The sequence below is a fragment of the Gymnoscopelus microlampas genome (genome assembly GCF_963454915.1).
Source record: "Gymnoscopelus microlampas genome assembly, chromosome: 11".
In the NCBI taxonomy this organism is placed as follows: Eukaryota; Metazoa; Chordata; class Actinopteri; order Myctophiformes; family Myctophidae; genus Gymnoscopelus; species Gymnoscopelus microlampas.
In genome coordinates, this window is record NC_139948.1 from 17,489,081 (window position 1) to 17,512,680 (window position 23,600).

General features: G+C 41.5%; 1 protein-coding gene across 1 annotated transcript in view; it reads left to right on the forward strand.

The window, feature by feature from the left end:
* Window positions 1–605: 605 nt before the first annotated feature.
* The window catches only part of vwa3a (von Willebrand factor A domain containing 3A), a gene marked incomplete at both ends in the record, with an annotated part of 25,458 nt that continues 2,463 nt past the window's right edge, over window positions 606–23,600 (forward strand). Inside the window, 29 exons of the mRNA XM_084070639.1 lie at window positions 606–722; window positions 959–1,071; window positions 1,392–1,472; window positions 2,130–2,184; window positions 2,955–3,056; window positions 3,325–3,431; window positions 4,744–4,875; window positions 5,040–5,142; window positions 5,704–5,766; window positions 6,352–6,507; window positions 7,362–7,506; window positions 8,038–8,141; window positions 10,563–10,643; window positions 10,818–10,912; window positions 11,044–11,163; window positions 13,481–13,555; window positions 14,068–14,230; window positions 15,063–15,252; window positions 16,771–16,841; window positions 19,099–19,263; window positions 19,371–19,419; window positions 20,030–20,131; window positions 20,289–20,386; window positions 20,499–20,651; window positions 20,785–20,893; window positions 21,271–21,415; window positions 22,432–22,576; window positions 22,709–22,860; window positions 23,562–23,600. The exon at window positions 23,562–23,600 is cut by the window's right edge and continues 82 nt beyond it. Coding sequence (XP_083926765.1) covers window positions 606–722; window positions 959–1,071; window positions 1,392–1,472; window positions 2,130–2,184; window positions 2,955–3,056; window positions 3,325–3,431; window positions 4,744–4,875; window positions 5,040–5,142; window positions 5,704–5,766; window positions 6,352–6,507; window positions 7,362–7,506; window positions 8,038–8,141; window positions 10,563–10,643; window positions 10,818–10,912; window positions 11,044–11,163; window positions 13,481–13,555; window positions 14,068–14,230; window positions 15,063–15,252; window positions 16,771–16,841; window positions 19,099–19,263; window positions 19,371–19,419; window positions 20,030–20,131; window positions 20,289–20,386; window positions 20,499–20,651; window positions 20,785–20,893; window positions 21,271–21,415; window positions 22,432–22,576; window positions 22,709–22,860; window positions 23,562–23,600 — 3,230 coding nt within the window. The remainder of the gene's footprint in view (window positions 723–958; window positions 1,072–1,391; window positions 1,473–2,129; window positions 2,185–2,954; window positions 3,057–3,324; window positions 3,432–4,743; window positions 4,876–5,039; window positions 5,143–5,703; window positions 5,767–6,351; window positions 6,508–7,361; window positions 7,507–8,037; window positions 8,142–10,562; window positions 10,644–10,817; window positions 10,913–11,043; window positions 11,164–13,480; window positions 13,556–14,067; window positions 14,231–15,062; window positions 15,253–16,770; window positions 16,842–19,098; window positions 19,264–19,370; window positions 19,420–20,029; window positions 20,132–20,288; window positions 20,387–20,498; window positions 20,652–20,784; window positions 20,894–21,270; window positions 21,416–22,431; window positions 22,577–22,708; window positions 22,861–23,561) is intronic.

Genomic DNA, 23,600 nt, shown 5'->3' on the forward strand with positions numbered 1-23,600 from the left:
GTTTACAGGAAATAATTAAGATTGGCTTTTTAGGGACTTTAGATGTAAAAATACACATTTTTTTTTTTCCTTTTCTTTTTTTTTGGCATCTATTGTTAGGTATGCCCATATGGGATGACCACGGATATGCTCTAAAAGTGTGAAAAACATATTTTTCATTTCACTACACCTTTAAAGTACCAAAAATACAAAGTACTCATTATGCAGGATGTGGGGATGTCCCATTTCACAAGTTTTTACAAATCTTTTGAAAAAAGCAGATCTACAAGCTCAGCTCACAATGCATTGTGAGCTTGTAGATCGGCTATTTTCAAATGGCCGAAATATATATAGGGTTGAAGTGGGTATGTTTTGTAATAATCAAAATCTACAAAGTAACGTGTAGGCCCTAACTAAAGTTTTCAAATAATTGTAGTGGATTACAAGTATAATATTTGCCTCTGAGATGTGTTGGAGTAGAAGTAAAAGCACAGAAAATTGGAAATGTGGAATTGGAAAGTAAAAATACCTAAAATGTGTACTTAGAGGTGCTGTACTTGATTAAATGTACTTAGTGACTTTACACCACTGCTTTGCTTCTATTAGTTGGTTGGTTTGTAGGAGAGATGGAGCAAGACAACGAGAGTTCGCTCAGTGAGAGCCCTGCTTTGGAGAACCTTGATGCACCATTAACAGATAATGATCCAACTGTCATCATCTGTGTCAATCATCAAGATGTACTGGTGAGAAGAGAAATTAACATCATTAGGCTTATAGGACAACAGATCAAGTATAATAAGGATATAATAACGGTTGGATCCCCCCCTGTGAGATTGGCAATGTCACTATCCATCTGGACTATATTACATTGCCAGAAGAGTGTGTGTGTGTGTGTGTGTGTGTGAGAGAGAGAGAGTGCGTGCGTGCGTGGAGATTAGAAGTGATATCTTGGTGCTGTATATCTTGTGTGTAACTTCAGCAAACGGAGAAGCTACCAAATCAGTCCAGTGAGTTGAAGAGTTCATCCGATTGGCTGCAGTATCACAGTCTGCACATGCCTGAGCAACTCTCACAGCACACTGCCAAAATCATGTAAGTGTCATGTAAGTGTGTGTGTGTGCGCGTGTGTGCGCGTGTGTGCGTGTGTGTGTGTGCGTGTGTGTGTGTGTGTGTGCGTGTGCGTTGGTGTGTGTGCGTGTGCGTTGGTGTGTGTGTGTGCGTGCGTTCGTGCGTACGTGCGTGCGTGCGTGCGTGCGTGTGTGCGCGTGTTTAGCATGCCTGATTGCCATGGCTGCAGTAATATCACTGCAGTGACAGTGTTACTACTGTAATACACAGGTCATATTTATCAGTACATCTTTACTGCTTGTCTTGTGTCCTACTCTTGTGTGTGAGCTTTGTTGTGCGGCCAGACTTCAGGTGGACGGAGGAGCATCTGGACAGCAGCAGATCAGCTCTGAGGCAGTCAGTGAGTTGGAGTTTAAGCTCTACCAGTAAGTACTGTTGAAACTCCGCCTGCACAGCACACCCAAAACACGAACCTGGCGTCCCTACTTGGGGAATTCAAACATTTTCAGAAATGATCAAACATTGTCACACATTTTCAAAAAGAGAAGAACAGAGTAAGAACAGAGTAAAAAAACTAAAACAAGGTGTGTGCACACTGGGAGCATGAGAGTTGAATTATTAAACAGAATAATATGTGTTGTGGGCTTGTGAAACCATCTGTTGTGAGATATTTTTCCTTTTTTTTAAATAATGTTGGTAGTTTTCGGATAATTGCCTGAAATGTTTTTTTTTTTTAAATGTTGCTGCCTTTAATGACATGCCTAAAAGGATGCCAGGTTGAAAGTGGCTATAAGTGCTTTAAGCTCTACCAGTAAGTACGGCGATAACACCTGCACACCCAAATCACACTCCCACACACTACAGGAATGTAGCAGACATCTGCTGTCACTTACGCGTACCCATTTATGCACACATATGGTATGCATTCTGAGCACCAACACACGTGCACAAGCACCACAGGTCTGCCGTCATGTACGGCAAACACAGCTGCACTGGCCTTGCTTTGGTAGGCTGCACCTGTGACTTGCACCTGCTGCTTCTCCACAATACTCTGAAATGATGTTCTCTGGACTGTGTCACAGGATGATTGAATTGTACCATGGCAGAATACGATGGCTCAACCAAGGGAGCAGGAAGGTACAGTAGTACACGGGTTCTCAACCAGTGGGCCGGGGACAAATGGTGGGCCGTAAGGGTATTGCAAGTAGGCCCCCAAATAATTGGCAAAACTCAGCGATTTTAATAATAATATAACATTGATAATATTTAAAAGTGATACCAATAAATAAGAACTTAAAGTATGCTACGTTAATTCCATTCCGACATGGCCTCATGCCCCCATGTGATCATAATACATTTGTTCATTCTTAAAGTGATAGTTCACCCCCAAAATTACTTGTTTTCTATCGATTAGTCACCCCATGGAGACTTGAATTCATGGATATTTTTTAGTTTTTGTCGCATTCCTAATCCAATAATTTGATGACGGCAGCGGTTCCGGTAGGAGACACAAAGAGTCTCCTTTGTGTCTCCTACCGGAACCAGCGGTTCCAGCGGACCGGATCAAATTATTGGCTTAGGAATGTGACAAAAAAAAAGAAGTTTTGGGTAAGCTATCCCTTTAATGTTGAACTTTGGTAGAATTTGGGTTGTACAGTATTGCTACTTGGATATAAGTCCAAATCTTGTCCTTCATCTTTATCTGTTGCTTCTGTGATGTGTTATTCAGGAACCGAAGTAGTGATTCCATTTCCATATGGTAAAATACGTACATCTCAAAATTATTATTTTTTGCATGGAAATGAACGCAAGCAAAGTGGCTAAAGATGATAACATGTGGACTTCTATCATGCCCAGCAGTTCAAGATTGTTTTAAAAATGAACGCAGATTCTTCTGTATGAATCAGGTATTTGGAGTGATCCAAGGTTCCAGAGTGGGACTGATTATTGACAGCTCTGATGCTAACTGTACCGAAGTCAGACTGCAGGAGCTACAGAGGAACCTTCAGGTCAGTGGCAGGGTGTCACTAACCCTAACCGAACACAACCTCATTAGCTTCTGTACTGTTCTTAGTAGCTAACTGTTCTTGACAAGTTTATTTGTGCCAATGGCGTGTGCGTGTGTGTGCGTGCTCGTGTGTGTGTGTGTGTGTGTGTGTGTGTATGTGTGTGCGTGTGCGCGTGTGTGCGTGTGTGCGTGTGTGCGTGCGTGCGTGCGTGCGTGCGTGTGTGTGTGGCGTGTGTATGTGTGTGGGTACGTGTGTGCGTGTGTCCCAGTGCCTTATAGAGGAGCAGCTCAGCACCAAAAAGCAGCTTTACCTGATGTCCTTTGGCTCAGACCACAGCAGCCTGTGGGACAGTCCCAAGGACATCAATGCCTCCAGGTGAGACCAACAGGTCACCATTCAAATTAGGTCAAAGGTCTCTCTCTATCCCAATCATCCTATATGCAACATTATAGTACCAGGCTTTGATTTGTCCTAAAAAATACAGAATGTTATGTTGTTGTTTGGTTTGAAGTGATCATCACAAAAATGATAAGTTGTGACAAATGTAAACATAACACCCTACACCTGCATCGGTGGGTTAACAATAACAAGGTACTTGTGGTCACAGCACAAAACGTACACAAAGTTAGTACTCAATTGTTAATCCCTCAAAGATGCTCTCCAAAACAACGATTTTGGCGACGTGTTCTAAGTGGTTTGGCTGCGTAATGGAACATAGCCTTCAAACAGTGGACTCTTTCAAAAAAGAAAGTCCACAGTGTGGTTTCTTTCCTTGCCTAGCTTTGTGCCTTTATCACATGCGTTCAATCAGTCACATCTCCGCACAAAAGCCCACTAAAAGTTGTGTCATTCATCACTCTCCGGATATTATTGCTGACACATATCCCTTTAAGTGTTATGTCACGATGAAAGCCCCTATTATTCATCAGACGGTCTTATGATATCCTTAAGAGGCTTCTAGTCACTTTAGCTTACGTTCTTTGTTGATGTCCATGGACTCTGAATGTTGATCTACCAGTAGGAGCTGGAGGGGAGGCTGCAGGCGTTGTAGTCTCACGACCCACAGAGCAGCGTGCAGGCCAGTGTTTATTTCTGCTACGGCCCTTGGTTTATTTTTATTAGGGTATTAATGTCTATTTTGATATGCCTCTTGTGTTATTTTAGATGAGTCACTGGGGAATGTGTGGGCACATTTGAGAACACTTTGTGCCTGTGTGAAGAGAGACACAGAACACATGCACACACAGTCACACACACACACACACACACACACACACACACACACACACACACACACACACACACACACACACACACACACACACACACACACACACACACACACACACACACACACACACACACACACACACACACACACACACACACACACACACAGCTAAATGTGGGAAAAAACTGAAACAGCTACTGTGTTCTATCTGTAGTAAATATCAGTGCCAAAAAAAAGGAGATAAAAATAGAATATCCGAGTCCAAGTGATTGTCTGTTGTGTAAATCGTGATATTGCTTTGCAAGGATTACATGAACGTTCAGTCCATCAAAATGTCTCTCGCAGCAAACCGCATAATGAGCTTTATATTGAATGCATCCCTGTGACTATCCAGTTTCTGCATATTTTATCCTACTGCTTGGTCTGTGGCCTTGTCTACCATTTGTCTTCCCTCAGACTACAAGAGGCCCATGGCTGGATTAGAGAGCTGAGACCCATGGGAAACTGCAATCTACTCCAGGCCCTTCAGAGAGGTCTGGAGCTGGGACGCTCTCAGCTTGACTCCTTGGTCATCATCCTGGGATCCAGGTCAAGATCTATCTGGCCTCCCTAACACTGTGTATTTTGTACAAAATGCTTTCTCATGCGTAACCTGCGTTTTTAGCTCATAACCTTCGTAGCTACCAACAATCGACTGATTTAGATAACAATGGCCACCTTTGCATACAACCATGTTTCCTTTCTTGCTCCAGGACTGAGCAGACACCAGACGCCATCGCAGAGTACGCGGAGCAGTGCATGCTGGGACAGGAGTTGTCAGTCCATGTGGTGTCTTACTGCAGCAGCAGTGCCACTGTGAGTGGAAACAAAAATAAACATTTGAATCATGTGAATCTCAGGATCCACATGGGAACGACGTGGCTGGGATATGGATCTCAGACTCATGTGGCCAGCCTGTAATGTATTACATTAGTCGTCTATGACTATGATAGATCTATGACCTATGAATTCCATGATAAAATTCATGTTAAATATTTCAAAAAGTATAATGCATGAGAAAAAGTTAGCCTACTGGCTGGGTGCATAAGGGAGTTGGCATTGATGGGTCCAGCAGTTTGCACGCAATGAAAATATTGTATCCACTGCTTGATTTATTGAATACTTTATTAACAAGATTGTTAACAGTACAGTACATGTAATGCAGTCAAAAGTTGTTAAAAGGATAACAGAAAAAGCCCTGGTGGGCTTGTTTCCATTGTGGGCCATTGTAATCAATTCATCAGTAAGACATACAATACATACATTACATAACGGTAAAAGGCTCCAGCAGCAGTTGTAATTTGAGTTCAGCCATGATTTTAAATTAGTTTAGGTTAGCTTTCTATGAATGATTTACTGTGGTTCTGTTTCAAATAGAGCACTGTAAAGAGACTCACTGACGTGACCCATGGCCGTTACCACATCGTCACTGCTTCACTGGTAAATACCATAGTTGTGTGTGCACGTGCACGTGCATAATGTGGCATGTGTTAAAAGAATGTTGAACATATCCTCTCATCTTTGTCTGCCCTCTTGGGCTGTCCTCAACTAAAAACATTCTTAGTTGACTAATAGTCCTAGGAATGTGTCGACTAATCTATTATCTTACTTCATCAACAATTGAATTACAATTAATTATTAAAAGTATTACATTACAATCATGCAGAGACCAGCCCTTTTTCTGTTGGTGACGTTGAGAACTGAACATTATTATGTTGATTGCACAATGGCCACTGGCTAATGGACTATAGACTGGTAGAATTAATAATTATATTTAGAGTTGCTCGTCATTTTTCAAAACAAATGTCATTCAGCATTGAAAAAAAAGCATAAAAATGAGTAATTAACTGACAGTCTTAGTCAACTAAGACCAAAACAGCCGATTAATCTGTTTGCGGGTGTTTGTGTGTGTGTGCGTGTGCGTGTGTGTGTGTGTGTGTGTGTGTGTGTGTGTGTGTGTGTGTGTGTGTGTGTGTGTGTGTGTGTGTGTGTGTGCGTGTGTGTGTGTGTGTGTGTGTGTGTCAGTGTGTAGTAGATGACAGTACAGATGTCAGTGTGCTACGGCAGGAGATCCAGGTTGCTAGGGACCTGCTGAGCCAGACCGAGGCCCTGCGTCAGGGACATCTGGAGGACATGATGACAGTCCTGGAGGACATGACAGTCTCTGGCACAGATGAGGAGGTGACTGTTCTCTCTCTCTCTCTCTCTCTCTCTCTCTCTCTCTCTCTCTCTCTCTCACCACACTCACCATTTTGCTAAGCATTAACATTTACACCCCTCCTGCTGTAATCCTCTGCATCAATTTAACCACTTAAGACCTACGTACATACTGTACTTTGTTATACGAGGAATAGCTAAAATACCAGATCTACAAGTGAACTTGTAGATCTGCTATTTCCTCTATTTTTGAATTCTTTAGAAATGTTTTGGAATGATTTTCGTAAAAAGGATCACAGTTTAACACTGAATGATGTTTCGACACTCTCTCAGAGGTTAAAGGACAACTTTGTTTTTTTACAACCAATGTTTATGTTTTAGATTGTAATTAAAGTAAATAAAAGATGAGTGTTAAATTTTTTTAATTTACTGCTTTCTATAGTTTTAGCAATTTTCACAATCTTTTTTACAGTGTTTTCACAGTGGGCGGGGGCATTCTGTCCGGTGGCTAAATATGTATTTTTTTAACACATTAACCCGGCGTTTTCTTTATTATTATTTACAGGAGCTCTTCTAGCCCCCAATAACTCACATCTGGCCATCTCAGACAGCCGGACCTTTTTTATTGTGTAAAAAAGGCATATTTAGCCACCGGACAGAATGCCCCCGCCCACTGTAAAAAATATCGCAAAAAATGCTAAAACTATAGAAAGCAGTAAATGAAAAAAAAATTACACTCATCATTTATTTACTTTAATTACAAGCTAAAATATAAACCTTGGTTGTAAAAAACCAAAGTTGTCCTTTAAGTCAACGTTGAGGATTTTACTGTGCATGGGACACAACTGTTAGTTTTATTTCAACTTCTTGTTCGACAGCTGCAGATTTCTGCAGAGCTTGAAGACCTTTCACTGCTGCTCCCGTGCCCTGAGCCAGCCAATCACAGCTGTCTCCTGAATATAAAGCCATCAGGTGTCCAAGATATCTGCTCAGCAGATTGGCTCCGTAGCAATGGATTGAAAGGTAAACTGCCAAGTATTGATTCCCTGCATGCCTCTGGGGCTTAACGAGAACAGGCTTGGGGAAAAAACGTTATTTGTCGAATTCTGCTAAAATCTTCTTCAGGTTCACTGCACACGTTGCTTTTCAGCCATATGAATATACTGTACAGTATATAAAAAAAACACTGACTGTGGAGATTAAAGAAACTGACTATGTTAGCAAATCACTGAACTAGACCAATAGAACAATGTGAATATTATATGAAGTATAATAAGTATAATCCAGTGTGAAGATTGTTATTGCTTAGGAAATGCTAATTTATTGATATGCAAATGTATTGATTAACTGATTGATTGGTAGGGAGAAACGAAGGTAGATAGACAGACAGACAGACAGACAGACAGACAGACAGGCAGGCAGGCAGGCAGACAGACAGACAGACAGACAGACAGACAGACAGACAGACAGACAGACAGACAGACAGACAGAGATTATATAAGACACTGTTGCATTGTTTTTCACATCATATTTTTCATTCTCTCTGTGCCCTAGCTAAGAGACTAGGACTGTACCAGGTTCTGTCTCCTAATGCTTACTCCCCCGTGGAACAGTTTGTGCCCATTCTCAACAAAACAGTCACGTCCACAGTCCACGAGGTACCATCAGATGTGATTTCTGTTCTCCTCTTTGTTCTTCCTCTGTTATCTCTTCTTGAAACATCACAGCAATCATCCCCGTCAATGTCAGTTTTCTTCTCCCAGTGAGTTACTGGCTATGTTCTTCTCCAATCAGCTGTGAGCAGGCAGGAAACAAATGAAAACGTTTTTTGTTCACTCACCACAGGAACAGATTTATTCCACTGCTTTCAATATTTTACCAGCCATGCAGATTTCAATTTTATAATATAAAAGAAACACCCCAGATGGTGTTTGGCCTCCTGCTACCGCGGCTGAGTGGTTCTCAACATTATTTACCAGTGTACCCCTGCAACAATATAATTTCAGCTGAGTGCCCCCTTAACCAGCACAAAACATTCTTTGTCCTTGTTTTCAGTTGTGCGTTTTAACCACCTATCATTTTTTATTTTTTTTTCTGTCTTTAATATTCAGAAATCCCTCAGGTCAGGTCAAAAAATAATACAGCAAGCTTGCTGGACACTTGTTTTTTATTGGTTGGTTGTTGAGGTATATTGGTTGCATTGAAATGGCATATGGCATATAAAAGATTTTTCTAATGTGTATCCTAGTTTTCAGATTTAACTGACTTTATGAAGGTGAAAAAACACATAAATAGCATTATACAAAAGACCACATAAAACAAACACACAAAAATACCTCAAAATTGTATTTAAGTTCAGTACTTGAATAAATGTACTAGTTACTATCCACCACTGCTATAGAGTACCCTACTTACTTACCCTGCTTCCTTCAGTCTTTAGCCTAATTTATACTCATGTCATACGGCTGTGTCGCTTTGATGAAAATAACTCACTTTCATGCGAAAGCCAAGTGTACTTGGAAGTCTGTGATTTTCATTGAGTGACATTGTGTCGCACAATGAAGCCTTTACCGTGTCCTCATTTCCCCCCCCCATCTCATTGTTTCAGTCCAGTTTGTGTTAAAGCTTCTCTTTTATTCTCTTTAATTATTTATTAACTGTAGATGAGGAAAGGGAAGCAAAATCCAGTGGGTTTTAGACAGAGAGAGCCTAATCAACATTTTTATTCTATTAAAAAAATGATTAGTTTTATTATAAAAATTAAAGACTTTAGCTGAGATTCACTTCTTTTATTTTATTTTGCTACATCATGCTAATGCAATTCAGCCTAGAGCCTTCATTTGAGCGTCATAAAAACATGGTACAAAGCCTCTTTTAACCACTCAATGGACGCAGCCGCCCTGTTCTTTTCTGTCGCCATATTACTTTGAATGGTGTCTTCAAGCTCAATAGGCAAACATAGAAACATCGAGTTGTGATGCGACTCGTGAGTTTGTAGATCAGCTATTTTCACAGAGCGACACTGCGTAAAAAGGTGTTCTGCATTGTCCTTCAAAGTCCAAAATTTCAGAGAACCAGGGTTACGAGTAAAATGATTAGGCATAAAGCAACCAGTATATTTTTGAAGCACTGCTATTTCCACTCATCTGATGTTTTACTGACTGAGCACCTGTACCTGCTCTACATTTTAACTTTTATCTTTGTTTGTAAAGGTTCCTTTATTTATATGACTGTCGGCACTGCAAACACCATTTCTATTTATGGACAGGGGAACTTGGTGAAAATAACATTTATATAATAGGGTTATTATTCTTTGAATCTTTTTTCATCTGTTGTGCTCTCTGCTTCGAACCACTTTCAAGAAACCAACATAATTAACAGATGGATGGGGAAGAGAAATCGGTTGCTGATGATGACACAAACATTCATTATTTATATTTATTTGATCTGACAAGATTACCAAGGAAAACAACTCTGCTAAATGCTATTTATTTATTTGTCCTATTGTTTTGAACATATGTTCCAGTGATAAATATGGACAACGTTTTCAAATCTTGCCTCTTCGTCAGGTCAAACTTGAGATTTGTGTCACACCCACATGAATAGAAACCTAAAGGTCACGTCATTAATGGGTGGACGTACACTATGGAGTCATAATACATCTCACAGTCAAATTACAAATACAGTGCTATACATTTATATGGATTTATGAGGCACAAGTGAAAAACATGATTAGCTTAATCTACTTAATCAACTAGATTCAGATAACCGGGCATAGCTTATAGTGAAAAACGGAACTGTATAGAGGTGATCCTTATTCATGCCTTCATGCTTTTTGTAGACATAATGTCCAATGTATAAACCCAAAGGGATTTGTACTGTAACAACAGTCTACGAATGTCTCATACTTGTCTGGGACATTTTACATGTTCAATCCCCTGATATTTTAGAGATACCATACAGTGTCTGGCCGACATAGTATGCAGGTTCTGTTCTTTCGTAATAATCATATCGTATCCTAACCCAGCACATTGACAAGTGACACTTTTTCATCCTTTCGTTTTTGGCCGCCTACCCAGAAAGCCATGGTGCAGTTTGAATGGCATGACGGAACAGTGAAGAATCTTCACGTGGACCTGCCGTGTATTTTTAACTACCAGGTGTGTGTGTATGAACGTACGACCGTGACGTGTCCCCATCACCTGGATTGTTTTGTTTTGTTCCTCACCCCCATAACGCTCATTCACCGTACCTTTTGTTTCCTTCCACTCTCATTTTCTCTCACCTGTCTCTCCTCCATATCTCTCTCTCTCTTTCCCTGTCTCTCTCTTCAGAAGCAGCTCCAGGCAGTGGTGTGTGTGTTGGAGAGGAGGGTGCAGTGGCTGAGCTGTGGAAGCAGGCAGATCTGGGGTGCAGTGTGCGAGAAGAGGTAGTGTAGAATAGAAGCCAGAGGCTTCTAGTGTATCTATCCATCCATCCATCCATCTAGTATCTATCCACCCTTCCTGTCTTGCTTCCCCTTCATCCTGTCTTCCTCTCTCTATATCTCTATTTCCATAGGGTCCAGATAGTGGTTGATATGTCATTGATGAGCTCTAGCCTTTCTCTACCAATTGACCTGTTCCTCAGGAGACTACTGGAAGAGCAACTGTCCAACAAACACAGTTTCAACATTATCACGTAAGCAACACACACACACACACACACACACACACACACACACACACACACACACACACACACACACACACACACACACACACACACACACACACACACACACACACACATTACGGTCATTTAGCAGACGCTTTTATCCAAAGCGACAATAAGTGCATTCAACATAGGAAGGGAACGAAACTACTTATCACCAGAAGTATTAAGTGCATTCTCTTCTAAAACAAGCAACTAAGAGTATACCTAGCGCTAACGTAAAAGTGCAATATATCAGCTACCTACTTTCATAAACAGATGAGACAAAATAGGACAATCAAATGAGCAAGAGCTAAAACAAATAAGTGTATCGAATAAACAAGATCCAATAAAATAAAACAAGAGTTCGTACAACTAGTTAACAACAAGTAGGCAAGGCGAAGAGGAAGGATAGTGTTTCCTGAAGAGGTGGGTTTTCATCCTGCGGCGAAAGATGGGCAGTGACTCTGCTGTCCTGACATCAGTGGGGAGTTCATTCCACCACTTTGGGGCCAGAACAGAAAAAAAAGCTGTGTCCGTGTAGATTGGCCAAAAGGACCACTGAGCGAGGAGGCAACCAATCGGCCCTTGGCGCACACACACACACACACACACACACACACACACACACACACACACACACACACACACACACACACACACACACACACACACACACACACACACACACACACACACACACACACACACACACACACACACACACACACACACACACTCACCCACACCCACACCCACACCCACACACTCTCTCTCTCTCTCTCTCTCTCTCTCTCTCTCTCTCTCTCTCTCTCTCTCTCTCTCTCTCTCTCTCTCTCTCTCTCTCTCTCTCTCTCTCTCTCTCTCTCTCTCTCTCTCTCTCTCTCTCTCTCTCTCTCTCTCTCTCTCTCTCTCTCTCTCTCTCTCTCTCTCTCTCTCTCACACACACACAAGCACTGTGTCTAATTGTAGATCCCGTGTCTATAAAACAGTTAAAACCTCATCTTGCTCGATGAAGGATAATTGAAGCCTTGCTTGCTTCACATCCCCTCCGCCCCGCTTCATCAAGCGTGATCTGGTTAGGTTGTGCGTAACGTCACTCTAATTGATTTAGCTTAAAATCCCCTCATTGCATCAGCATCCCTAGCTGCTCTTTGAAAGCATGACCTCAGAGAGCCTTTTCCCAAAGTTGCCACGACATGAGAGGACTAATCACCTTCAACAACAACAACAACGATAACAACACCAAAACGGACATCAACAACATGAGATGAGATGACTAATTTACCTCATCACTAACAACAACAACAACAACAACAACACCTACGTGATATGGGATGTCTAAACCACTTTACTCACTTCAACAAGTATAGTAAACCTGCAGACGTCAAAGTTATATGTGGCAGCCTCACAATTTACCCTAGGGATATTAAAAACAAGTATAGGTTTATTATTGATGAAGGGATATTTACAGATCCCATACGCAACTATAGTGATTTCCTGATGGAATTATTGCATGAACTGTATTGTTGCATGTGACCATGTTGCAGAATATCTAGACTAGTGGTTCACAAAGTGGGGTCCAGGGCCCTGTGGCGTTTCCAAATGGACCTTTACAGGTCTGTAACTCCTTATAAGGGGGTCCATAAAATGAAAAAGTTTGAGAACATGTAATAACATATCTTTGGTTCACCGGTGGATGAATGGATAATGCGCCTACGGTATGGTTGCTACATCCATACTGTAGTTTCCAGCAGAAGCCATGTGTTGCACATCTTACCCCCTCAGATTCCTGTCTCTCTGCACTCTCTTATTGAAATAAAGCAGAAATGGCCTAAAAGCCTTTGAAAAACAAAAGAAAAAAAAATTAAAACAATGCACTGGTATAACCCAAAGTATCACTGAATAATATGATGTGCACAAATTTGTTTTCACATCATTAATTCCCTCACTCATCTACCAATAATTGTAGGGTTTCTTAATGTTTCAGTTGTTTAGCACACTTCAACAGTGAGCAGCTCTGTTTTCCAGATGCCATCTGTTCCACCGTCATTCTGCCTCTTTGTTTTATTTGCATCTCGCATCCCTTGACAGTCAGATGCTGTCCTAGAAACAATAGATCATTCATGTGTATACCCAAAATTGAATTGCACTTTCACTGTTTTACTTTTCATCTCTCATAAAAGAATCAATTGTTTTTGTTTGTTTTTCTCTGCATTCTCCTTTGATGTTCGGGCGTGCCTTTGAGATCTTGGTCGTCAATCTTGACGCTTCTCCATTGTGCTGCGTTCCATCATTGTGACAGGTTTGGTTCCAGCGTAACAATGTGGAGAGAAAGGATGGCTCCCCCTACCCCAGAAAACCTTGGAGATGCTTGGCAGTAAGGCCGTCTGGAGTCTGTGTGCGCATGTGGCTATGGCTGCTGTGTGATTCTGTCAGGTGTCTGCTTTTGAGAGCTCTTCTCTCCTTCTCCCTCTTTCCTTCTCTGTGTCAACGTCAGATCTGCTCTGGCACAGCCCTCAGCTGTCAGAGAGACCGGTGTTCACATGCTGCCTAGTCAAAACGCACAGCACACAACTCTAAAAAACCATCTGCCGTCAAAAATGATACTCAAATAAAACTTTTGAACAGAGTTTGCAGTTGTACATGTACGGTATGTGCGTGTGTGTGCGCGTGTGTGTGTATATTACTCTTACCTTTGTGTAGGAATATAAATAATACATTTTTGTTCTTATTAGTTGCTGTTTTGTCATGGGATTAATCGAATTAGCTTCAGTCTAATATTATATTAATACATTATTAGCCAAAAGCATTGGACTGATGTAGTTTATCAGTGGCACCTGATACCTCCATTACCTCCAATGTGGACCTTATTTCAACATGTCTCTCCAGATGGTTCCAGAGCGTCCAGTATTCAGGCAACAGGACCACTCTGGATGGTCTGAGACAGGCACTAGCTGGGACCCTTCATGACAACAGTGGATCTGGTACATCCTCTGATCATCTCACACAGGGTGTCTACCTCTTCACCAGCGGGCTGCCTGTCCAAGAAATGGTGAGAAACTGACCGGCCAGTCACAACACACAAATGATTATCTGTCTGTCGTCGCTGTCAGGTGGACAACTTTTTTTTTTTAAAGAAAGAAGAAAGAACCTGTGTTCCAGTGAATCCAATGTAGTTATTATTTGGTCACAGGCTCTTGTTAATACTTTATATTGGTTAAATATTTATAAAAACCCACAGACAGACTGAACCGCTTTCAATTTGGCCTCCCTATTTCTACAGTCATTATAGGCAAATGTTCAAAGACGTAATTTTGTTTTGTCGCATTGTAATGTAATGTGAGGTTGTAGATCTGTTATTTTTTGCAATTTTGATGTGACACTGTCATACAATGAAGTATAAAGTATATGATTTATTTATGAAGGTTTCTGCCCAACAGCGACGATATACTCACAGCCTGATGCAGGCTGACTGTGGCCATGAGTAAGAGAAGACAACAAAAATACAATAAATAAATGGCTTTCAAATGGTTCTCATGGGAAGAGCAAAGGGATAATCTGCAGTAGGGGAATTGTGAAGCCAATTTACTGTTGTCTGGCACCCCCTGCTGTCTGAAACGATTCATCTTTTACTTTGAGGAATCACACACAGTATACTGCACACATCATTAATAAAGCTCCAGGCCACACAGGAGAGAAACTGGGATTGAGTATAAAGACTATGCTTCTGTCTCTCTGCAAAAATTATGCATTTTCAACTGGAAAAAGTATATTTTTTCCATTGACAATAATAGTTTATGTTTCCAGTTGACCATCAGAGATTGCATTTTGCTCACTATCATTTCAAGCTCCTTTCCTGAACATTTATGACATCCGCTTTTCAGGGTGAGCTATGTTCATACGCGTCTGAGTCCTGCAGTCGTGAACGCCTGCATCTGCATGTGTGTCTGTTCACCAACCAAGAGAAAGACAAACACCCTTCCCTTGGTTACACCGACCTTCAGAAAACAGCAGGGGCTCTGAGAGAGCTGGCACAGGCTGGCAGGGGACGTTTTCATTGGTGCACGGAGGAAGGTACTAGAGAGATCGCACGCACGCACGCACACACACACACACACACACACACACACACACACACACACACACACACACACACACACACACACACACACACACACACACACACACACACACTCACACTCACACTCACACACTAACATCATCTCACACACAGCTCCAGCATGTTGGCTGATGTAATGGTTTATTAGGTTATCCCTGCACTTAAATGTCCATACAGTGTCAGAGTAGGACATAGGGCCCTCCACAGTTCATTATAATACATGAGAGACCACACTGTAAAATCCTGAGTGGTCATTTATCTTTGAGAGTATACTCTCTCAGTTGAAAAATGTATAAATGAACGCTGAGGATTTTACTGTGTAAGCTAATCAAAGCTAGTTTGCATTCTGAGAGGCCTCATTTTAAATTGACTTGGGGAAGAGGTTTGGAGAGGGTACAGACTAAGCGATGTCGCCCACCCTGAGAGGTCAGGCAAGGTCATGGCTCTCCCTGGTGTGTATGAGTGGTAACTGCACTGTGCAGCCTTCCAATAAGACAGCAGCTCTCTCCTCTTATTAGACAAAACACTGGAAGACTAGACAAGTAGATGGGGAAAGACAGAGGGAGGTACACAATGACGTTTAGCTCTGGGTGCTTTTACATTCTCAGAGATAAATGAATACTCCAGATTTAAATGGGTAATTGTAATCTCGGTAATGCAGTCAGTGTGTTATCGATCTGGGAACCCATTCGTTAAAAGAAAAAAAAATTGCAATAGGATCTGTCTTGAGAGATTAGTGTGTTATTTATAATCCTCCCCTCAAGATTTGTATATTGTTGCAGATAAATGTTTTAGTTTAAACAGCTACTTAGTGGAGCCTGTGAGGAGTGATATCACAAGGTGCTCTGCTGGCTTATGAATGTAATTTTGAATGGGTTTCAGCTACTATAGAAAGGTATGCTCTTAAGATGATTTGGACACTGTCCATGTCGTGTGTGTGTGTGTGTGTATGTGTGTGTGTGTGTGTGTGTGTGCGTGTGTGTGTGTGTGTGTGTGTGTGTGTGTGTGTGTGTGTGTGTGTGTGTGTGTGTGTGTGTGTGTGTGTGTGTGTGTGTGTGTGTGTGTGTGTGTGTGTGTGTGTGTGTGTGTGTGTGTGTGTGTGTGTGTGTGTGTGTTCAGGCACTTTAATTTATTTCACAATTGGCCTTTGGCATTTGCCATGAGGCTGTCCATCCCAAATAATTGATGAAACAGTTGTTTTTTCACTGGAAAGAATTGAAGAAGATTCTGTATGCGTTTTGAAATGATTGCATTGAAAATTAATTGACCCCAATAATGGTAAATAATAACAATCAACACTCATTCTTGTGTGCATTGTCTTGTGCCTGTGTACTAGTGAAAAACCATCCTCAGTGTCCTCACAAAAAAACACACTCTCGGTGTGTTTTCAGAGTTACAGACCCGTATGGGTGCATTTGGACCCCAGTCCCCGGACCCAACGTTGACAAACAGTGTTTTATTTGTACCATCAGGAATCATGGAGAGTGATGATATTACATTGCTAACTGAAGAAATGGGACAAGCAGCTAGTTACTGGGAGAAGGTATGTGTATGAGGTGGAATAACAACTACTGTAATAATAACCAAATTAATACAATTCAATTCAAAGGGCTTTATTGGCATGAGAGAACATACGTTTACATTGCCAAAGCAAAAAGCACAATACAACAATACAGCAATACAATCAAAACAAAAAATGTACATTTGAAAGTCAGAATCTTCAATAGATCAATTTCTATGTACCAAGATCACTGGGTGCAGGTATAGTGCAGGAATATACACAATGATTAGTCTTTAGGGTGGTTGTGTTCCGTTCGATATCCTTCTCCTATCACAACAACTCACGAATCTTGCTGCTGTGTTTGCACATTGTTGTACTTCGCCCAGCAGATATGGGAGTTTTTTGTCGTTGGTCATGTTTTCAAAGTCTCTGTGTGTGGTTGTAATCTGTGGGAAGTATGTGTCTCTGATGTCTTGGTACAATGGACAGACGGTTAGGAAGTGTAGCTCGGTTTCCACTTCCTTTTGTGTGCAGTGGGTGCATAGTCTGTCTTCTCTCGGGATACAGGTCTGCCTGTGACGACCTTTCTCGATCGCAAGACTGTGCTCACTGAGTCTGTATCTAGTTAAGATTTTTCTTTGTTTTGGGTCGGTCACGGTGCTCAGGTATTCTGCCACTGTGTATTCTCTGTTTAGGGCCAGATAGCATTCTAGTTTACTCTGCTTTTGTGTTGCTTCTTTCCAATGTGTCAGGTAGTTTTCCTTTTGCTGTTTTATAATTTTGTTTGGTCCGATGGGTTTTCTATCTCGTGGCTCTGTTTGTGTTTGTGCCCGGAGTTCCATGGCCAGCTGGCTGAGGGGGCATCTCTCTAGAGTTTCGCTGTGTGTGAGTGCTTTGTTATGGAGTGCATTTAGGTCGCTTTCTTTTAGGTGGTTGTAGAACTTAAGTGCTCTCTTTTTTATTTTGATTATGAGTGGGTATCGTCCTAGTTCTGCCCTGCATGCATTATTTGGTGTTTTTCGCTGGGTACGGAGAATGGATTTGCAGAATTCTGTGTGTAGGGTCTCGGTTTGGTGTTTATCCCATTTTTCAAGGTCATGGTTTGCTAATGGTCCCCAGATCTCACAACCATAGAGGGAAATTGGTTCTATCACAGAGTCCAGTATTTTAAGCCAGGTTTTAATTGGGATGTCTATTTTGATGTTTCTTTTGATAGCATAGAATGCCCTTCTTGCCTTGTCTCTCAGGTCCTTTACAGCTTGGTTGTAGTTCCCTGTGCTGCTGATGTTTAGGCCAAGGTAGGTATAGTTTTTTGTTTGTTCTAGTGGGATCGTATTTAGGAAAAATTTATGGTTTTGGTGGCTGGATCTTTTTTGAAATATCATGATTTTAGTCTTAGTTAGGTTCACTGTCAGGGCCCATGTCTGCGAGAATTTGTGTAGGAGATCAAGTTGCTGCTGTAGTCCTTCCTTGGTTGGAGACAGCAGCAGCAGGTCATCTGCGAAAAGTAAGCATTTGATTTCTGTGTTTGCCAAGGGGATGCCTGGAGCTGTAGACTGTTCTAACGTTTTTGCTAACTCGTTGATATATATGTTGAAGAGTGTTGGACTCAGGCTGCATCCCTGTCTAACTCCTCGGCTTTGGGGGAAAAAGTCTGTGTGCTTTTCGCCTATTTTAACTGCGCATTTGTTGTTTGTGTACATTGATTTTATGATGTCATAGGTTTTCCCCCCTATGCACAAAATATGTAATAATACACAAAATATGCTTCAGTGAGTATTTTAATTGATGGCAATTTTTTTGGGTCCGATCCCCAGTTTGGATTCGATTACCGATGTTTTGATGTTTTGACCAATATTTAGACCAAAAGTTTATTTTCTATAACCGCCTTAGTCACAATTTATTCTAAATAACCAATTTACAAGCTCACAACGTGTTGCGTTGCAATGCGCAGTGAGCTTGTAGATCAGCTATTTCTGAACGTTTTTGAAAACTTTTGAAAGGTATGCTTATAATGACATGCCCAAAATAGGTAGAAAGAGGCTGAAAGAGGTAAAAAATGGGACACATGTCAAAACTCAGTCAAATAATGACCGATATATCAGTATGGCCGATATATCAGTCTCTACGGATTATAAACTTGATCAGTGTGGTAATAATTATAGCTGCATGTGTTTTAGTCTGCACCAGTTACTTACACTACATAAGACTTTGGAGTTGAGAGCATTTTTTCTTTTTTTCTGAGCTGAAAGAAACTGCCACAGTAGCAAACATTTCACTGTTTCTACTGTCTTTCTAGAGTTTCAAGCTGGTGGAGGCTCTGACCCAGAGAGGTAGCTGTACATGCCCAGGCGAGGTGGTCCCCCCTGGGCATAACAGCTCAGCTCTGATCCCCCAGCACTTGAGGTCCAGAGAGGGACCTATTCCCCTGCCTAAACCCACAGCACTCACCATAGCCAGGCTGGTGAGCACAAACTCCACACATCTCACAAGCATTTTCTATTCAGCAGCATATAAAATAAAAATGCATACTCGTGTTATATATAAAAAAAAGCTTGTGTTTGATTTCAGCAAGCCAAGTCAGAGGTTTCCAGCACTGCCAGAGGTTATACCCCTCCAGGTAATTCAAGTGAATGTATGGGAAATGCCAACTTGGCTTGTCCCTTGCTGAAATTGTAATTTACTGTAAGGATAGCTATTGAACCGTCTTTAAGCAGCTGCATCCAAAACAAAGTAAATGCTAAATCTCCAGCAACAAACTTAAACATAAATCAGAATGTTACAATGCTTCTTTTAAGAAGCCCAGGCTCCACTCCTTCTGCAGTTTCTTAAGACCAGCCTTTTCTTCCTTTTTAATTACTGTAGTGCATTATGCTGTCAGCTCAGGTTTGGCATTCTGTCGGCTGTCTCCTGAATAAAAGATGATAGTTCTATTTCTGTCCTGTTCCAAAACCACCGCAATCGGGACGCGCTGTTGTTGTTTACCTGACGTATAGTCACACTGACACTGACACAACATGAATCAGATGTTTTCATGGATTGGTGGTCATGATGAGTTATGAGTAAAGACTTGTGTTTATTTTTACCACCATTCAGTCTCAAAATGTCAGTTCTTTGTTGTTTCCTTGAAAGAGATATGAAATGAATTGTTATTATTAAGCTAGAATAGTAGCTTTTACAATCCTCTAATGGGTTATTGATTAAATGTAAAACGTTGATTGTGGCCTCAGGTCAGTCCATGAGTGGGAAGAGGCCATTAAGTACTAAATCCAAGCAGAAGAAATGCAATTATGCGTCCCAGTCTTTCTTCTACCTTGAAGATGGCAATTTGGGTGAGAACGACGCACGCACGCACGCTTATACCCCTGTATACCCCCTTATACCCCTATATATATATATGTATATGTATATGTATATCAGATGACATTGCATATGACATTGTATTAAATCTTCAGTATATTTCATTAATGCAAATATGCTTCATTAAAGGTGTGATGTTTAAGTCTTACCCCAAACCTAAAAGTGTACGCAAGTGCATACCTTCTGTGGTTCTGCCCAAACAAGAAGAACTCTGCTCCACTAAACAGGTATAATACACAGAACATAAGTATTCATTATTTACTCATCATCCATCCACTCATCTTAACAGCAGAACCTTTTTCTCCTCTCCTACTGCCATGTTGCTACCCTGCCACCTAGTGGCTGAAGCGTTACAGTGTCAGGAGGCTGAAGCTGGACCTTCACCGCCTCTTATCTGGACCAGACTGTGCCCATCGGAAGAAGCTGGTTCCCTCTGTTCTCAAGGCTGTCTCTGCCAGATACTGCTCCATATTCCCCAGTGTCCAAATCAACGTGAGGGAGACTAAAGCAGAGACAGATTTAACAACACATATTTAACAAGCATAAAAAGCGTAGGTTATATCATATGTACTGTATAGAAATGTCATCATTAAAGGTCATGTTTGATTGTGCTTGTGGTTGCCAGGGGGCAGTAAAACATCTGCAGCTGACTCCAGGAGAGCTGGAAGACTATCTGTCTCAGACACACAGACTGTTGCAGCGCTACCTTCAAAGACTACACTGGCTGCTTGCAGGTTAGCTGCTCACCCACAGACTTCATACCATCAGATTTAATTTAATCAAATGGCACACGTCTGAGCTGACTGGTGAACTAAAAATGGAATGATGAATAATATTGACTATATTCTTTTTTTTTTGCAAATAAGTGCATGCTTGTTCAATATTTTGAAAATCATTTTAAATGTAGTTACATTTCCTGAACATTTTGCTAACTGGAGGTTGGAGGTTAATAACATTCTACTGTCAACAGTAAAATCCTCAGTGTTATTTGAATGTAATTAAACTTTTGACTTTGGTCAGGGTTAAATGACCACAGTAAAATAGAGTCAATTTCAAGCATTATTTCCTCACGTCTCCTCCTCTATCCCTCATCCGTCCGTTTGCCCTCCAGGGAGCAGGCGTGTGTTCGGGACGGTCCTGGAGAAGGATGTCTGTGTCCTGGTGGATGTGTCTGGCTCCATGGCCCCCTGTCTGGCGGAGCTGAAACGAGACTTGTCCTCATTAATCTGGGACCAACTGCACCACAACAAGATCAGGTAGTCGCCTCTGTGCGTAGGACAAAAGCATGGGTCAAGTTCATTTGTGCAGCCCTTAATCACTGCTGTAGTCTCAAAGGGCTTTACAGGCCCTCATTTAACAAGGGAAACTAAGCAACACAACCTGTCCATAGACCTTTAATCAGGTGAGGAAAAACTCTAAAGTAAAAGAAAAGGAAGAAACCGTCACAAAAGACAGGGCCCCCTTTTTAAATCTCTGGGACCCCAATTTACACTGTATAAAAGTGTTTATTTAACTCTGAGGGTTAAATAATATAAATGCAACCAAATGAGCCTGTAAAGGTCAATTTGGTTGCATTTGTACACTTAGAGCTACAGAGCCAAAAAAGCCCATTTGGACCCCTGGTGGTCCTCCGACCGACGTTGAGAAACAGTGTCACAAAATATGTGACAAAATAAAATATGACACATGGTCAAGAGTTGAAGTGGAACGGCAGGACTGTGAAGGGGGTTGGTGAAGTCCACAGGGCATTTGCCGTGACATATGGTGCTTTCTAACACACATCAGTTAAGGACACACCAAGGACGTGGTTTTTATTTAAGAAGTGCTACGATTCATTACTCACACAGGGTTGAAAATATGACCTATGACCAGTTTTATTCCTTTTGACATTGTTGTACTGTACTGTACTGTATGTAGAGTCATAGCATTCCAGTTCAGAATAGAGCGCTGGACTGTGTGTTTGTTAAATATGTCAATTTCCAGCCAAATATTTTAACTTATAATAATGGAAGTCAAAGGCACTCGGATTGGGCTGAAACCTTGCCCAAATTTGGAGTCATACATCATAGATATGTTATAGACGACTGACGTCATAGTTGACTGACATCAAAGGCTGGCCACATGATGTCCAAGATCCACATTGGAGCCACACTGTTCCCATGTGGGGGAGATCCACATGATTAGATTTTTTTAGTTTCTAGTTCAAATTCTACCAGCAGCATCTCTACTTAGCCCTAGTGTTTAAATACATAATATTTCTCTTTCCCCCCAGGTTCTCCCTAGTTGCATTCTCCGGGGAGGTGAGGGTGTGGCACACAGCACTACAGGAGCCCAGTGAGGAGCAGTGCCGCAATGCTGTGGAGTGGGTGTCTCAGCTGGACACCCACGGGTGCACCAACACGTTGGGTGCTCTGCAGGTGAGACAAGCTATTGGTTCCGTTGATTTGTTTCCATTGATTTCGTGCCATGCATGTCTGACCATTTGTGATTTTATAACCTCTGTTATAACATATGTTTGATTAACGGTGGCATGGTTCCGTTCCCTCCAGGCTGGCTGTGGGTTCGAGGACAGGGTGGGTCTGTACTTGCTGAGTGACGGCAAGCCTGATTGCAGCTGTAGCTTGGTGCTCAGAGAGACAAAGCTACTGACCACCGGCCGACACATTACTGTACACACTGTGTCTTACAACTGTTCTGACAGGTACTGGATATACACAGCAAACCCTTTATCGTTGCTGTTGGGCAGCAAACTCTTGGCTCCATATTTTAACTTCATGTGTTTTTTCGTAAATAAATGGCCTATTTGATCATACTACAGCGTCACACAAAAGCTTCAAAAGTAGTATATTTACAAGCTCAGATTTTGAGCTTGTCGATCTGCTACTTTTGCTATTTTTTTAATTTCAATCCTGAAAAATAACTGTTTTGGACGTATGAGGTTTCCACGCGACAGAGAGACAGTATACTTGATTGTCCCCCAGGGGAGGGGACTATACTTGGCCAAATCCTTATCCCCCTCTACACCAAATCCCTAGCTGCTCTTCAAGCTCACAACGCGTCGCAACAGAACGTGCTGTGGAACTGCCATTTTTGCTGATTAATCGCCTATTATGACTCGCCAAGAATAGGTATAACCTACTGTATAAGGGTACATTTTTTATATTTATTCAGACATTGTTTGCTTTATTCGTATAAGATAGTATACACTATCCAGTCATCTACCCGCATGCTATTCAAGGGTTCCTTTTTATGCTTTCAAAAACATTGTGTAAGTGGCTTGAGACAAAACTGCTACTAATCCATTGGCCACGATTAAGGAATTCAGTCCATAAATGTCACCTTGAACACCAATGAGTTATTTTTCATTGCATGCATGTTGCTCGTTGGCTCTCGTCTAAACAGTGTGGCAAATGACTTCCTGAGGGACATGGCACACCAAAC